Source organism: Gossypium arboreum, chromosome 7 (genome assembly GCF_025698485.1).
Source record: "Gossypium arboreum isolate Shixiya-1 chromosome 7, ASM2569848v2, whole genome shotgun sequence".
NCBI classification, from domain to species: Eukaryota; Viridiplantae; Streptophyta; class Magnoliopsida; order Malvales; family Malvaceae; genus Gossypium; species Gossypium arboreum.
This window is the reverse complement of record NC_069076.1, coordinates 105797337-105812544: the sequence shown is the minus strand read 5'-3', so window position 1 is coordinate 105812544 and position 15208 is coordinate 105797337. Positions and strand designations below refer to the sequence as shown.

The 15208-nt window shown below is 32.1% G+C and overlaps 2 protein-coding genes across 2 annotated transcripts; one reads left to right on the top strand and one right to left on the bottom strand.

Moving 5' to 3' along the window:
* The first annotated feature begins 966 nt into the window (after positions 1-966).
* On the top strand, positions 967-5584 carry LOC108482492 (potassium channel AKT1-like). The gene is made up of 11 exons (XM_017785660.2): positions 967-1289; positions 2019-2384; positions 2474-2531; positions 2618-2938; positions 3029-3274; positions 3378-3476; positions 3570-3602; positions 3714-3899; positions 3988-4182; positions 4288-4363; positions 4443-5584. Exons 1-11 carry the CDS (start codon positions 1123-1125, stop codon positions 5324-5326), a joined length of 2631 nt encoding a protein of 876 aa, XP_017641149.1. The 5' UTR covers positions 967-1122; the 3' UTR covers positions 5327-5584.
* Positions 5585-10760: 5176 nt separating this feature from the next.
* LOC108482426 (myb family transcription factor EFM-like) lies at positions 10761-13604 on the bottom strand. Its single transcript, XM_017785560.2, has 4 exons — positions 13201-13604; positions 11706-12263; positions 11536-11612; positions 10761-11457 (listed from the first exon to the last, which is right to left on the bottom strand). The coding sequence occupies exons 1-4, from the start codon at positions 13412-13414 to the stop codon at positions 10981-10983; spliced, it is 1326 nt and encodes a 441-aa protein (XP_017641049.1). The 5' UTR covers positions 13415-13604; the 3' UTR covers positions 10761-10980.
* Positions 13605-15208: the final 1604 nt, after the last annotated feature.

Here is a 15208-nt window from a genome sequence, read left to right as displayed (position 1 = left end):
ACTCAAAACCTAATGACAAGAAATGGAAAAATCTTGAAAAGAATGGAAATTAAAACAATTATGTACAAATAATGAAAAAGGACAAAATATTTAATTAGTGTCTTTTATTGAAATAAGGATAAGAAAGTAATTGGAATCTTATTTGTTGGTGTTGGATGAAGTATATAATTTGGATAAAATATGCAATTTATCAAAAAAATTATAAAGTGGTCCTCTAAACCAAATGTCAATTGGGACATTAATTAGTCTTATGGTACACTCGCTACTTGTTGCGTCTACTAAATTTAAGTCTGTCCCAGGCATGACTGATGGTTTGAAAATATATAATATTTATATTAAATGTAAAATTGATATTTTTATGTATTTAAGACAAAGATATTTCTATGATCTGTAATATCGTAAGAAACGTGAAAATGAAAGCCAAAATTGCCTTTGAAAAGCTTTCGATTGAATTTCTGGTTAAATTCAATTTTATTCGCTCAAATTTATAATTTAGTCCTTATAATTTAATTTTGTATAGGTTAATGATTCTACTTTTATAATGTTTTAAATTAATATAAATTATTAATATTTTTAACTATTTTCGATAAGAAAAGTTTTTGAAAACACTTTGATTTATAAATATTTATTAGATTAAATTGTTTGATTAGAATATTTTCAGAAACACCCTTAAAGTTCTGGCTAACACGAAACTTTTTTTTTCACAAATTCAACGTCATCACCTTAACAAAAATAGTTAAAGAATTAATAATTTGGACCAATTAATAACATATTATAAAATAAAAATAAATCATACAAAATTAAGTACAAAATTCATAAATTACCACATTAATTAAAGGGGCCAAAACCATAATTTAACCAATCTTATTAGTCAATACTAGTGTGCTACACTTTCTATAGTGTCATTGCATTAGCACAGAAATTTACTTCAAAACCAAACAAAATAACCTTTGGTTCCTATATATACATAACCAAAAAAAGGTTCTTTTTTATCTACTAAGAAAAAAAAAAAAAAAAAGAGGAAAAAGGTAAAGCCTTTGGTTCCTCTCTCTCTCTATATATAAGTGTTTACACAAGGAAAAGAAAGAGAGCATTTCCAAAAGAGCAGCAGTAAACATAGGCATGTTTCGAGGGTCAGTACTATGCGGGCAAGAAGAGATAGAGCATCTCTCAAGAGAGAGCAGCCATTACAGTCTAACTACAGGGATAATCCCTTCGCTTGGTGCCAGAAGTATCCGCAGGGTTAAGCTCAGGAGCTATATTATTTCTCCTCACGATCGTCGTTACAGGTTGGTCATTATATATATATATATAAACAAAGCCTTTGCCTTTTCCCACTTTTTTGTTTGTTTCCAACTCTGTGTTCTTCTTCTTCTTCTTCTTCTTCTTCTTTCTAGTGTGATCAATGTGTAAAAAGTTCATTTCTTTTTCATTTAACGAAGACTGTATTGGGAATATCACCGCACTGAAAATGAAAATCTCGTGAGCCTTTGTTTTGGAAAAAGACAAAGTTCAAAATTTGTCCTTTATGAGATATGGTTCTCTTCGATCTTTGGGATTGCAAAAACTTGTTCTTTTCTAGTTAGTATTATGTATTTTTCACTATTTGGAAAAAAAAGGACTAGACTGAAATTCATTAAGAACAATTATTCATGTTGAAAAACTGTTGTTAAGTTTGTCTTTGCATGTGTTTTGAATAGGTATTTAGAAAGTGTCTTCTTTATTTATCACTTTGAATCTATGCTTTTTGCTTTTGCCACCAACCTATTCCTTCATGTTTATTATTCCATTTTTTTTACCCTATTGCTCTAAAAAAGAATGGTCTAAAATCAAAGTTGAGGGCTTGATGTGTTAGCTATCTTTAGAAACTTTCCACTTGTACAATGCCTTTCACATTTAGAGGGTGTTTGATGCTTGTTATACAAGGAACTTGAAAAGGTTTAATGAAATTTCTAACACACAAGCTAGAAGGAATAAATGCTGATTGAAAATTTACATAATTGAATTGATTCATGCAGGGTATGGGAGACATTTTTGGTCCTATTAGTCATATACACTGCTTGGGTTTCACCATTCGAATTCGGGTTCCTCGGAAAGCCGGATACGCCACTCGCTGTTACCGATAATGTCGTTAATGGATTCTTTGCCTTGGATATTATCCTCACCTTCTTTGTTGCATACCTTGATAAAGCTACTTATCTCCTCATTGATGACCCTAAGAAGATTGCTTGGAAGTATGGCACTTCTTGGTTAGCTTTCGACGTTATATCCACTATACCATCGGAACTTGCTCGGAGAATTTCACCTAAGCCGCTGCGTTCGTATGGCTTGTTCAACATGCTTCGCCTTTGGCGCCTTCGTAGAGTTAGTGCCTTGTTCTCAAGGTATCAACTCTGTTTTTTTCCACATTGATTGGTGTTGAAATCTGTTTATTACCACTTTTTTGACATGAGCTATTGTTTGGTTTCTACAGATTGGAGAAAGACAAGAACTTCAACTACTTTTGGGTTCGATGTGCGAAACTTATTTGCGTGAGTAACAAGAAAACAAGGCATGTTCTTTATTAGTAATGCAGCTAGCAGTACCATTTATGGGAATTTGTATTGTCTTTTTGTAGGTTACCGTTTTTGCTGTTCATTGTGCTGGATGTTTTTATTACCGTATTGCTGCAAGATACCGTGATCCTGGAAGAACATGGATTGGTGCATCTATGGGAGACAATTTCCATGTACAAAGCTTGTCTATTCGATATGTAACATCCATGTACTGGTCCATCACTACACTCACTACTGTTGGCTATGGTGATTTACATCCTGTGAATACCCCGGAGATGATATTCGACATTTTCTACATGTTCTTCAACCTCGGATTGACAGCATATTTGATTGGAAACATGACAAACTTAGTTGTCCATGGAACTAGCAGAACTAGACAATTTGTGAGTGAATTCTTACTTATCAACTAGCTATATATGCTTCCATTTTTTTATCCATCTTTGATAATATTTCCTGTATTTGGATATTCACAGAGGGATACAATTCAAGCTGCTTCAAGCTTTGCTCAGAGAAACCAATTGCCTCCTCGCCTACTAGATCAGATGGTTGCACATTTAAGTCTAAAGTACCGCACTGATTCTGAAGGGCTGCAGCAGCAAGAGACTTTGGATTCCCTTCCTAAAGCCATCCGATCGAGCATTTCGCATTATCTATTCTACTCCCTTGTGGATAATGTTTACTTGTTTCATGGGGTTTCTAATGATTTGCTGTTTCAGCTGGTAATCCACTACTTAAAACATGCTAAGCTCTTGTACTGCAATTTACTTCTTTAGTTGATTTCTCATATATATATATATATATATATATGAATAAATGTTGAAGGTCTCAGAAATGAAAGCTGAATATTTTCCTCCAAAAGAAGATGTCGTTCTACAAAATGAAGCACCTACAGATTTCTACATCCTTGTAACTGGTGCTGTGGTAAGAAAAATCACACACACATAATCTTTCTTATCCAGAAAAAGGACACTTTGTCTTTAAAAATGGTCCCTAATGTTGTGTTTTGCTTCTCAGGACCTATTGGTTCGAAAAAATGGAGTTGAACAAGTAAGTTGTGTATATATTTATATATATCAATTAAAACACTAGCCTTATATCAATCTTATAATCATGAACCAATGCTAACTGAGTTAAAACATTATCTGCTTTATGTTTAAGGTTGTTGGAGAGGCATCAGCAGGTGACCTTTGTGGTGAGATTGGTGTACTTTGCTATAGACCACAACTCTTCACAGTACGTACGAAAAGATTATGCCAACTACTACGGCTAAACCGTACTACATTCCTTAATATCATTCAGGCTAATGTTGGAGATGGGACCATAATCATGAACAATCTTCTTCAGGTAATGCATGCTGTACTTGACAATATAATTACCCTTTAGCAAATACATGCCAAAGACATGAATTTCTAATGTGCTCTTTTTTGGACAGCATTTGAAAGACATGGATGATCCAATTATGGAAGGTGTTTTAATAGAGACACAGAACATGCTAGCTCGTGGCTCAATGGATTTGCCTCTCAATCTTTGCTTTGCAGCAGTCAAAGGAGACGACTCGTTGTTGAATAAGCTATTGGAAAAGGGGCACAATGCTAACGAGTCCGATGACAATGGAAGAACACCTCTGGTTTGTGACATTCTTTCAGCTTTTTTTATTTGATTTCAATGGAAGGTGATGCTAATCTTTTTAAGTACTTTTTTTTTTTTCTGTTTGTTTCCTATGAAAATTTAGCATATAGCTGCATCCAAAGGAAGTGAGAATTGTGTTCTCATCTTACTTGATCATAATGCAGATCCTAACATTAAAGGTATTATCCTCATTCATTAGTATATCATTTGTAATACATGATATGGAAATAATTAATATAAGTTCTTTATATTATGTAGATTCAGAAGGAAGTGTACCACTATGGGAGGCAATACTAGGTGGCCATGACAATATAGCCAAACTACTAAAAGACAATGGGGCAAACATCAATGTTGGTGATGTTGGTCATTTTGCCTGCATCGCTGCCGAGCAAAACGACTTGGACTTACTCAAAGAAATCGTTCGTTACGGCGGGAACGTCACGTGTCCTAGACACAACGGTTACACTGCTCTTCACGTCGCCGTATGTGAAGGAAACGTTGAAATAGTGAAATACCTATTGGAACAAGGCAGCGACATCGATAAACGCGATATCCATGGTTGGACACCAAGGGACCTAGCTGCACAACAAGGGCACGAAGACATCGAGACGATATTCAAATCATTAACCGAAAAGAAGAAAACTCAACCAATCATGACTATCCCAGAGAAGCATGAAGTACGTTTCCTCGGAAGGTTTACAAGCGAACCGGTCATATCCACGGCAACGTCTGGTGATGGTTTGGATGGATCATCAAGAGGCAAATCTCGACGACCGAGGCGTAAGAGCAGTAACTTCAACAACTCTCTGTTTGGTATAATGTCACAAAATGTCGAGAAGGATTTATTACTATCAGTTCATCAACCAAAAGGTATGAAGGATCCTTTAGTTAAATCAAGTAGAGTGATAATTACTTGCCCTGAAAAAGGAGACACCATTGGGAAGCTTGTTTTAGTACCTGGGAGCATGGAGGAATTGGTTGAGATTGGAGCTAATAAATTTGGGATATTTGGTGGTAAAGTGATGAACAAAGGAGGAGGCGAAATTGATGATATAGAAGTGATTAGAGATGGTGATCATCTTGTTTTTGTGAGTGATGGTTACATGCAACAAGAGATTAATGACACCCAAAACCCTCAATAATGCATTGGGGTTTTCTTAGACCATAGGATAATGCATATATATATCGAGAGAGATAAGTGTACTTTTATGTCATAATTTGGTTAAATTTTACACTTTATAAGGTCAAAGGTCTTCGGCCTATAAGTTTTAGGGACCCAAGTCACTATCAAAATTCAAGATGGTTTCCTTTAATTGTATGCCAACTTTGAAAAGTGTCCATATCTAATGTAAATGTTATTAAAGAGACAAGTAAATTTTTTTAATAGTAGGTTGTCAAAATTGTGAATATTATTTAGAGGCATATGTTATTTATTTATAATAATATTTAAAATTTAAATCATGTATAAATTTGTTAAAATTTTTTAAATTAAAATTATAATATATTAATAATATTATTATTAATTAGTGAGATTTAGATAACATGTTCAATAAAATTTAGACATAATAATAAATTTAGACATTTTTAAATTAATTTGACAATTAATTTTTAAGAAAAGAGTCAAATCGTTTTTTTAACAGAAATGATGATTGGAACATTAATTTTTAATGTTGTTGGCATAACAACTTGCATATCAGTTCATGTGCACATAATTTGTTTTATATGTCATGTCAACAAGTAATTCAAAAATTATAAAAAATTTTAAAAAATCAAAATTTGAATTAAAAATAATAAAAATTATAAAAAATTAGAATGAAGCACATGCAGATTGTCATGCAAGCTACCGTGTTTAAAAATTCAACATTTTAATTAGTATTCTTATTGAAAAAAATCATTTCGACTCTTTTTCAAAAGGTTGGTAGTCAAATTTGATTTTTTTTAAAAGGTTGAGGCACAAATTTAGCTAAATAAAAGAATAAGGGCCAAATTGACAAAAGTTATAAATTTCTAAATCCGAAATTATGTCTAAAATGTAATTTTATTTATTAAAGATTATTTTCATTTAATAAAATATGATTAATGAATTTTTATGTAAAATTTAAAATTTTATTAAAATGATATCTTAACTATAATTTATGATTATTTTTTTACTAAGGAATAGACTAATTTTAAAAACACTTGAGAAAATATGTTGTTATAAAAATTGATACTTCATAGTTTTATACATATTTATATTATAGATAAAAATTATTATAAAAGGTAAAAAAATAAAAAAATCGATTCTACAATAAAGTTGGTTGTTATAATGAAATGTTGTCCTAGAGAAGACTAGCAATATACTATAATTAAAATTTTTAGCTAAGTTAATGTGACGAGTTAACTAGGAATCAATTTAATTAAAAATTATTAAAAAATTATTTTTACGAAATTACATTATTACGAGTGTATTTTTAACATAAGACACAATAATTTTTAAAACTTTAATTTTACCATTTAAAAATTCATTTAAATTTTATATAAGTTTCTAATAATTATAAGTATGTAATAATCTAATTTATTCTTAAAATCTTTAAATATCTGGGTAGTGAAATAGTTGGGCTAAATTGGGCTAAGAATGGTTAACAACATGCAAGCCTGAGTTGAACCCAAAAATTTATTGTATCAAATATATTTTCTAATAAATACTTGGAAGAAATCTTTCGTCCAAAAAAAATGAAGAAATTTTATGCATTCATGTCGATTTTAATAATATTTAGACAATATTAATTGTTAAGGCAAATTTTGATTCTCTAATGTATAAATGTATGCAGTTGTTAGGCACTATTCCACGTAGCCATTCCCCCCACCACTTTCCGAAAAGACCAACGGAATCAACTATATATCCTTTTGTTGCACTTTATTCATAACATAATATTCTTGCTATTTTGTAAGAAAGCCACGTAGGATATTACATGGCACTTTTTGGTCACAAGCTTCACACGCTCCAAATTTCATCACCCACGACCCTCCACAAGTTTTTCTCCCTATTTAAATCCTCCTCACCCTTTCTTATTTAATTTCCTCAACCAAACCACAAAACTCATGAGTAGCTCAAGCTCAAGTACCATCATTCATGGTGATGATAATATTATTAAGAAGTACATTCTCATGCATGAAAATGATGATAAAATCGACCGTCATCATGGATATATTTCATTGGCCAAAGGCGATAAAAGTTATGATCATGCTCCACCCGCTTCCGTAGATGGTGATGGAGATGATGACGATCTTGCTCCAGCAGCCTAGGACTAACATCACGTGGAAACCTAATCTATGTAGCCTTAGAGTGCTTCACCAAAACCCTTAGTATGTAGTAGTTGTAGTTTGAGCTTCTTAATGTAGCATATGATGTAATCTCTTAATCTTGTATGACGTACGTTTGGACTTTATTATGTCAATTATAGAGATATGCTATTATCTTATTTTAACTATATACCAAGATTTTGTCAACTTCATAAGAAAAAAAAAGTCCCTGCATCAATCTATCCAGCAAGGGTCAAAGAGACGTCAAACAATTTATATATACATAAAGAAACAGCAGTTATACTAACAAATTGTAATTTTTTTAAAAATTTTGCAATTTTTTATATGAATAGTAACAATAAAACTCAAATACAAACAAGTATTGAGTATAATATACAATGGTAAAACATACTGCACTTCTAAGGGGATATTCAATTTTGAACTTTGGAAGCAACTATGAATCTCGAAAAGATTAGTTTCTATGAATTGTAAAACGAACATGCAAGATATATACTTCAGTTTCTAAAAAATTTTAAGTAATTTGATCCAAAAATAAGTAGAGGAAAAACACTAATGAGAGTATTGAGAGTGTCTAATTATTACCGTGTGTCCTTGAAGTAATTGTATTTATACTTATAAATTCAAAAATAAATAAAAAGTTACATATATGCATTTTGGATCTAAATGTTGAATGAAATTTGTATCCATATATGAATATATTTGTATTATTGGTACATGTATACGTTATGAAGAAAAGAAAACAAACAAGACAGAAGTGAATAATTATAATCCATTTTCAAACAAATAAATCTAATTTTGTTTTGCAATCACGAAACAAAATAATAGAGACCAAACCTTTTCTTATGAAATTATTAAGAGTAATTAATAAGATTATGGTTTTATCTTTATTCCATCTAGATATGGTGAGATTTTAATTGCAGGGGACCATGCATGTTTATCCGACTTAAGATTCCCCCTAATCACTAAAGCATCATCACACTTTGCTTTAAAACCTTTTTACTGTGTAACGCAACTCTTACTCCAATGCTTATTCACCCACTAATACACGAGTCATTTTAGTGTTTGTGTCTGTGAGGGTGAATTCTAAATATATCATATCTATAGAAAGATATAAAATAAATGAGGATGTTACTTTAAAATTTCAGCTTAGCTCATTAATTTTTTCTTTTTTTCTTTTTTGCTATAAATGATGATTTTATTATGCAAAGAAGTAGAATTCTGCTATGTTAAAACATCAAACAAAACTCCTAAAAACAACATCACACTCCGATCAGTACATAATTGAAAATTAATTACATAAACTCTATAGCACTAACTCCATGTGTTCATTCCTTTGCTGCTCTTTGAATTGCTTTCTATTACGCTTTCCCCAAATCAAGTAAACATACGCAATCCAATTTTATTGTTGAGAAAATATATAATAAAATTTGAAAGCACACGTTAAACATTTATATAATTTTGCAACTACGACTTAAATCTTTGCGTTGTAATGATGATGCGCCTCGCTTTACATATCATGCAAAATCAGCCTATATATGATTCGAGTCCATATTGGCATTTGCCACTAGCAGCTAGCTAGCCCACCATCCTGCCTAAAGACATAAACCATAATATGACTTTTGGATACATCAAAGGCCATGACCGAGTAGAGATCCGAGTAAGAATTTGGTGAATTGTCAGCCTATGTGGCTGGACCCTGTTTCCCCCACCAATGCTCGGCACTTGGTAATACTACTTTATGGTCTTGATTCCACACTCTCCCCGTGCTTGCCTTGTGGCAAATAATGGCTAATATCCATGCCAATTCCACCATCTCTATACCAACATCTCCCTCTATATATTCATCTTCCATATTCACTGATTCAATCGCACAACAAGCCACAATTAGATTAGCTGACAATTCGGCAATATGTCTCCTGTTTCCAAGGTTGTTGTCTCATGGTACAAGAAGCATACAGATGATGATGATGATGGGTATACCCATACTCCAGCAACATCATGCATAGAGGGAAATGGCGACGGTGATGATGATGATGATGGAGACTATGACTATGCTCCAGCTGCATAATGATAAGCTAGTCACTATGCTACGCAATCATCAAAAGCCTATACATGGGGGGTTTTATCCCAAAAATTTTTCTACTTCTTCTACTATATATGGATCGAGTAATATCTATATGTACTATTTATGTACATGCATAAGCGGCCCCAAACTGCAGACTTAAGGAAAACGTGAGAGGGACATATATTTTGTCATATAAGTTGGTAGGTACTTTACCAACCACTAACAGACGCCTAATCATATTATATGCTTGTAGCCTGTAGGTTACCAATAGATGGCAATCACTGCATTGTTAATAAACTAGTAAACTAGCTAGAGCTTTGTCTTTTGGGGTAGTTGTTGAAGAAATTAATTGAATAATAATATTGTTGTCAGTTTTTGTTTTTTTCTGAATGAACTTTGTTCCTAATTAAGCAAGTTAACTACTGGTAAAACAAGTTATGTTAAAAATTAATTACTAAAAATATTAGATGCAATTTCAACGAGAGAATTCGAGTTTAAACATTCAATATAACATAATTATAAACAGCAGCCATAAACCTGAAGCATGAAGTTACAAAAATAGAGCTACCTGCATCACTTGCAAAGCCAGAAAATTGATATTGGAAATCAATCATTATGCTAACTTACGATTTTTAAAATTAAAAAAAAAATCAACTTTCGTTTTTATTGTTGCAATGTATAACAACACTAAATGAAGCCCTCCTCAAATTGACTTTATTTTCCATTTGAGATCTCTCGTTGGTTAATTTGATTAAGTTTAGAGTGACGCGTTAAATGGTATTTTGGAGTAAGCTATTTTTTTAATCCATAAAATTCAAACACAATTTACTTAAATAATATCAATTTTTATCATTAGATCTAACAAATTTTACTATTATATACTCAAAGCATGTTGGTATAAATTTCAAAATTATACATCAATTTTGATTTTATTCAATTTTATATATAAAATTTTTATTTGATTTAATTTTTACAAATCACTAATATAATGATCAATATAAAATCATTTTACATTTACATATTTTATACACAAATAAATTTTATCTAAATAACATATTAGTTTCTGTACAATTGAATCAAAATTAAAATTAATTTACTAATTATATATTAAATCAAAATTGATAAGTGAATTTAATATATAATCCATTTGGTCCAAACTTTGGGAAAAAAGCGAAAAATCAAAAAAAAAAGAAAAAGAAAAGAAAAGCTAAAAACAAATAATCCAATATTCAATCTTATTCTGAAATAAACATTGAAAGCAAAGAGAGTGAAAATCAATTGAGAAGTACAAAACAAACGATTGCTTTTTCTTTAATGCACTTTTTTCTCCTCGCTTCACATATTTAGGACAAAAGATATTAATTTTTTTTATTTCAAAATAATATAGAGCATGAACCATTACTGAAACCCTAAACCCTAAAAGCACTATTAGAATTTGAGAGTGATCTCACTTCTATTGCTTTCTTCACCTTCTTCTCTCAGTGCAGCTAGCCCTATTCTCTGATCCCCACAGCTCTCCCCTTTCCAGCTACCACTCTCAGACTTGCCATCTTCAATGCTCTCTGACCGATCTCCGGCTTCCCTGACGTCAGGTTCCGGTGAGTTTCGTGCATTGTACATGTTGTGGAGTTGGTGGTGGAAGGTGTGGTGAGGTGGAGGTAGAGCTGGGGTTGCAGCAGTAGTGTAGAACTCTTGTGGCACTGGTGATGCACAGAAGTGAGGTGGTGCATGGGGAACTGCTGGGTGGTGGTGGTGGTGAGCACCATACATGGCGGGACCCCCACTGTGGGCGGCGGTTGCATACTCTGGTGGAACCCAGATACCACCTAAGACTACAAGCTGGGGTGTTGGAGCTCCTGCTGCTTGTGGAATTGGACTTGGTCTCCTTGTATGCAACCTATATTTCTGCCAAAAAAAATCCAAGGCATTACAAGATCAGCCACCGACATATCTTTCCAGTGTTTGGTACTGTGTCAGGTTTACCTGCAGATGGCTTTTCACTTCGTCATTGGTCAAACCATCAACTTTCATTAACTCCCTGATCTGTTTCGGTGTAGCAACTGTAACCATAACCCTCAAAACATGATTACAAACAATGATATGATCTTCAAATCAACTAAACAAAGGCCAACAAGACAAAAATGAGGATGTACCCTGAGAGCCACCAAGCATTTGGAGAGCATTGACAAATCTCCTATGCAAATCAGGTGACCAGCAACGCCTAGCTTTCCTATGAGGTTGATTAGTGTTAGAACCATTCGTTGTTTGCCCATCAGTTCTGTTGTTACTTGTCCCATCACCTCTTTGTTGACAAGATGTTCCGTTTTCAGTGTCTGAAGAAGCAAGTGATAAATCAGGGAGAGCAGAACTGCATGAGTTTCTGTCTTTGGAGAATGGAAGGAAAGCTCCTCCAATTCTTTGTTTGGAATCTAATGATGATCCCAACTTGGGACTAACAACATTCAGACCAATATCAGTGTCTTTAGGGGATGATGTAGTAATTGAGGAGGATTGTTGTTTGGTTTCGTAATGTCCTGCTTGGCTCCATAGTTGCGCAGTGGTCATCCAGTTGGCTTTATGATCAGATATGGTTTGGGACTTGTCTATGTTCTCCGACACTGAGGTTTTGAGGGGCATGAATTCTTCAAGAACTGGTTTTGGTCCTTGATTCGCTCGGTATGCCTGTAGTTGTTGTCTTGATGACTCCAAAGCTGAAAACAAGGAAAAAATAACTCTTACTATTCATTATTGCTTTAGTTCTTTAGAAAATGTATGCATATATTGAATCGTATGAATTCATAGCTAATTCTAACTTCTATAAATTGTATAATTCCGGTTTTAGTACCGTTACAATTTTGGAATTTGGGTTTTAATCATTCTACATCGATTTTACTTACTTGAATTTTTTTTTTATAATACTATTAGTAGATTAAAACTCATCAAATTGCTAGATGTTACTATTAAAGTGATTATGCAAATTTTTCTCGGTCATTTGGTCTTAGAGCCACATGGACAAAGGCGGATTGCCATTGAGATTTAAGTCTCTAAAATTTTTAAAAATTTTTATTATACTTTTTTTTTTGAAAATTTTGATTAAACCTTAATTTTTTTAAAAAAGTTCATTAGACTTTTCAAATTTTAAAAAGTTTCAATTAGAAATATCAATTTTTTAAAAAAATTCTCATTAAGCCTTCAATTTTCTAAAAGTAGTTAGATTTATCAAAATTTTTAAAAACTAGATCTGCCGCTACACATGGAGATATAATTAATCATATTTAATTAATAATAATATTTTTAAAAAATTAGATTATCACTTTAATAACTATAATTAACAATGTTATCAATTTGACCTACTAATAATATTATAAAAATAGAGTGAACTAAATTCATGTCAAATTTAACTTAAGAGATTAAATCTCAAATTTCAAAACAGTAGCAAGACTAAAACTATAATTAAATGCCATAAATAAAAATGATTGTAATAGAAGGAAAAAGGTAGGAACTTATAACAAATCAGCTCTAGGAAAAAATATTTGAGTTCTTTCTTGTCATTTGGATCTCAAGGTGGTGATGATTCTATTATATATAAAAAAAATTTAAGAATCAAAAGGTAAAATTGATATCCTATAATATATATATGTAAAGTACCATTGGTGAGAAGTTGCATGCAAAGGGGAAGTTCACGTTTGAAAGCATCGATCTTAAGGCGTTCTTCCTCGAGACGAGAAAGGTAGTCTTCAAGCTTCAATGTATGATTAACAACAACAATCTGCTGCTGGTCTGCGTAACACTTGGACGGCGCCGCAAAATGGCCATGAGGTTTACAATCAAGGGTTAGTTCAGAAGAAGAAGATGATGCCATGTTTTTGCTTTTGTACGGAGTGTCTGACTGTAATAAAAGACAAGAGAAGAAGAAAAAGAAAACTATCTGATAAAAGTTGTTGTTTGGAAGAATAGTGGTGACATGCTAGCTATAAGATCACACACCAACAAATAGAAAGAAAGGGAAGGGAAGGGTATTATAAGTGGTTTGTGAACACAATGAGGATTCGGTTCTTTTAAAGGTGAGTTTCAATTGGGGAATAAAGTAGGGTTGTAGAGAGGGAAATAAAGATAAAGGTAATTAAGGGCAAAGAACAAAGGCAATTAAAAGAAGAAAAATAAATAAATAGAGATAGAAGGGAATCAATCAACATTCAATAACAAGGGTCCAAAAGCAAAAACATAAAGGTCATGTGCTTAGTCTTTGTACGAAATTCGAAATCACCCATGCAAAAGATTATTCTTCCTCTTCTTATTTGCTTTCTTTCTTTTAGTGTTTTTTTTTTTTTGCTTTTATTTTTGCTTACTTTGATTGTTTAGGAAGATGTATTATCCTTTTCATTCTTTTCCTAGATTTCAAAAACTTTTTAATTAACATCTTCTTGGGCTAATATATTATTTGGCACTTGAGTTTAGTTTCAATATTCAATTTAATACCTAGACCAAACAACATGTGATTCAATGAATGTTTAATATGCGTGTTCTAATAAAAAGAAGGTGTACCAAAATGAATATTTAAGTCAAATTCAAAGGGCAGATTTAATGGGGATAGGCTCCCAAAATGGAAAATTGACATCAAACCACTCATAAATAAAAAGAATTATAAATGAATATATGATAAAATTGCACTTTGACCTCTAAAATGAAAAAAAATTAATCCCTTTAAAATAATAAAATTATAAATTAATAAATAATAAAATTACATTTTGACCTTTCAAAATTTATAATTTAATTTTAATCTCCCTAAAAGAATAATTTCTAGATTCGCTTGTATATAAATAGTATATTAATCTTAGTATTTTACATTAAACTAGCCCTATAAAATTATAAATATGTATACACATATAGTAGACCTGGCATTGATCCCACTTGTATATCGATTAGCTATTAAGTATCCAAGGCAATGCAACTTTGTTTATTGGTTTCGAAAGTTGCATAATTGCGCTATAATGGAGTGCATGGAATTCAGCAGAGAGAAAAGAAATATCATACATATTTGACTCTTAAGGAAGGAATATATCTGTAATGTGATTAAATTAAGGGGAAAAAAAGGGTTAAAAGAAAAAAAACCCTGGGAATCTTCTGCTACTAACTTTAATGAAAGTGGTTAGGAAGGTAACAAATATTCTCTCCCAAATTACAACATGTTTTCTCTGCAAACTTAGGGATATTATGACAAGGAGCATCACTTGAAAACGATAACAAATGGCTTTTTTTTTTTTAAACATTACATGAAAGTAAAAAAAAAAAAAAAGACAAGCTCATGTCATGTGTTGTGAGAGACGACTGCATCGAATTCCCTTAATGATGGGTATTGCTCTCTTTCTAAAAGAACCCCCAAAAATTAATATCTAGAAGCAACATCTCTTCTGGTACAAGACTCCAATCCATGCCCTTTTTTTCTCTTATCTGCACTGCACATTCCCCCACCTCTTTTAGTCTTTTAATTTCACTCTGATTTTTTTTTATTAAAAAAAGCAAAGCGTAGAGGAAAGAAGATTCTCCTTGTGACACGTGTTTTTCATATTCTTTCATATCCTCTCGTTTTGAATATTCCTTTTTGTTATACTTTTATTTTAAGTTCCATTCATGTTAGAATACATGGGAAGTTTAG

Excerpts from the sequence above, each read along its gene's own strand:
- LOC108482492 (XM_017785660.2), top strand. The coding sequence starts at position 1,123 with ATGTTTCGAGGGTCAGTACTATGCGGGCAAGAAGAGATAGAGCATCTC. Across the intron at positions 2,385-2,473 it reads GTTAGTGCCTTGTTCTCAAG|ATTGGAGAAAGACAAGAACT; the intron begins GTATCAACTCTG and ends TGGTTTCTACAG. Across the intron at positions 4,364-4,442 it reads TGCAGATCCTAACATTAAAG|ATTCAGAAGGAAGTGTACCA; the intron begins GTATTATCCTCA and ends TATATTATGTAG.
- LOC108482426 (XM_017785560.2), bottom strand. The coding sequence starts at position 13,414 with ATGGCATCATCTTCTTCTTCTGAACTAACCCTTGATTGTAAACCTCAT. Across the intron at positions 12,264-13,200 it reads CATGCAACTTCTCACCAATG|CTTTGGAGTCATCAAGACAA; the intron begins GTACTTTACATA and ends CCTTGTTTTCAG. Across the intron at positions 11,613-11,705 it reads AATGCTTGGTGGCTCTCAGG|TTGCTACACCGAAACAGATC; the intron begins GTACATCCTCAT and ends TTATGGTTACAG.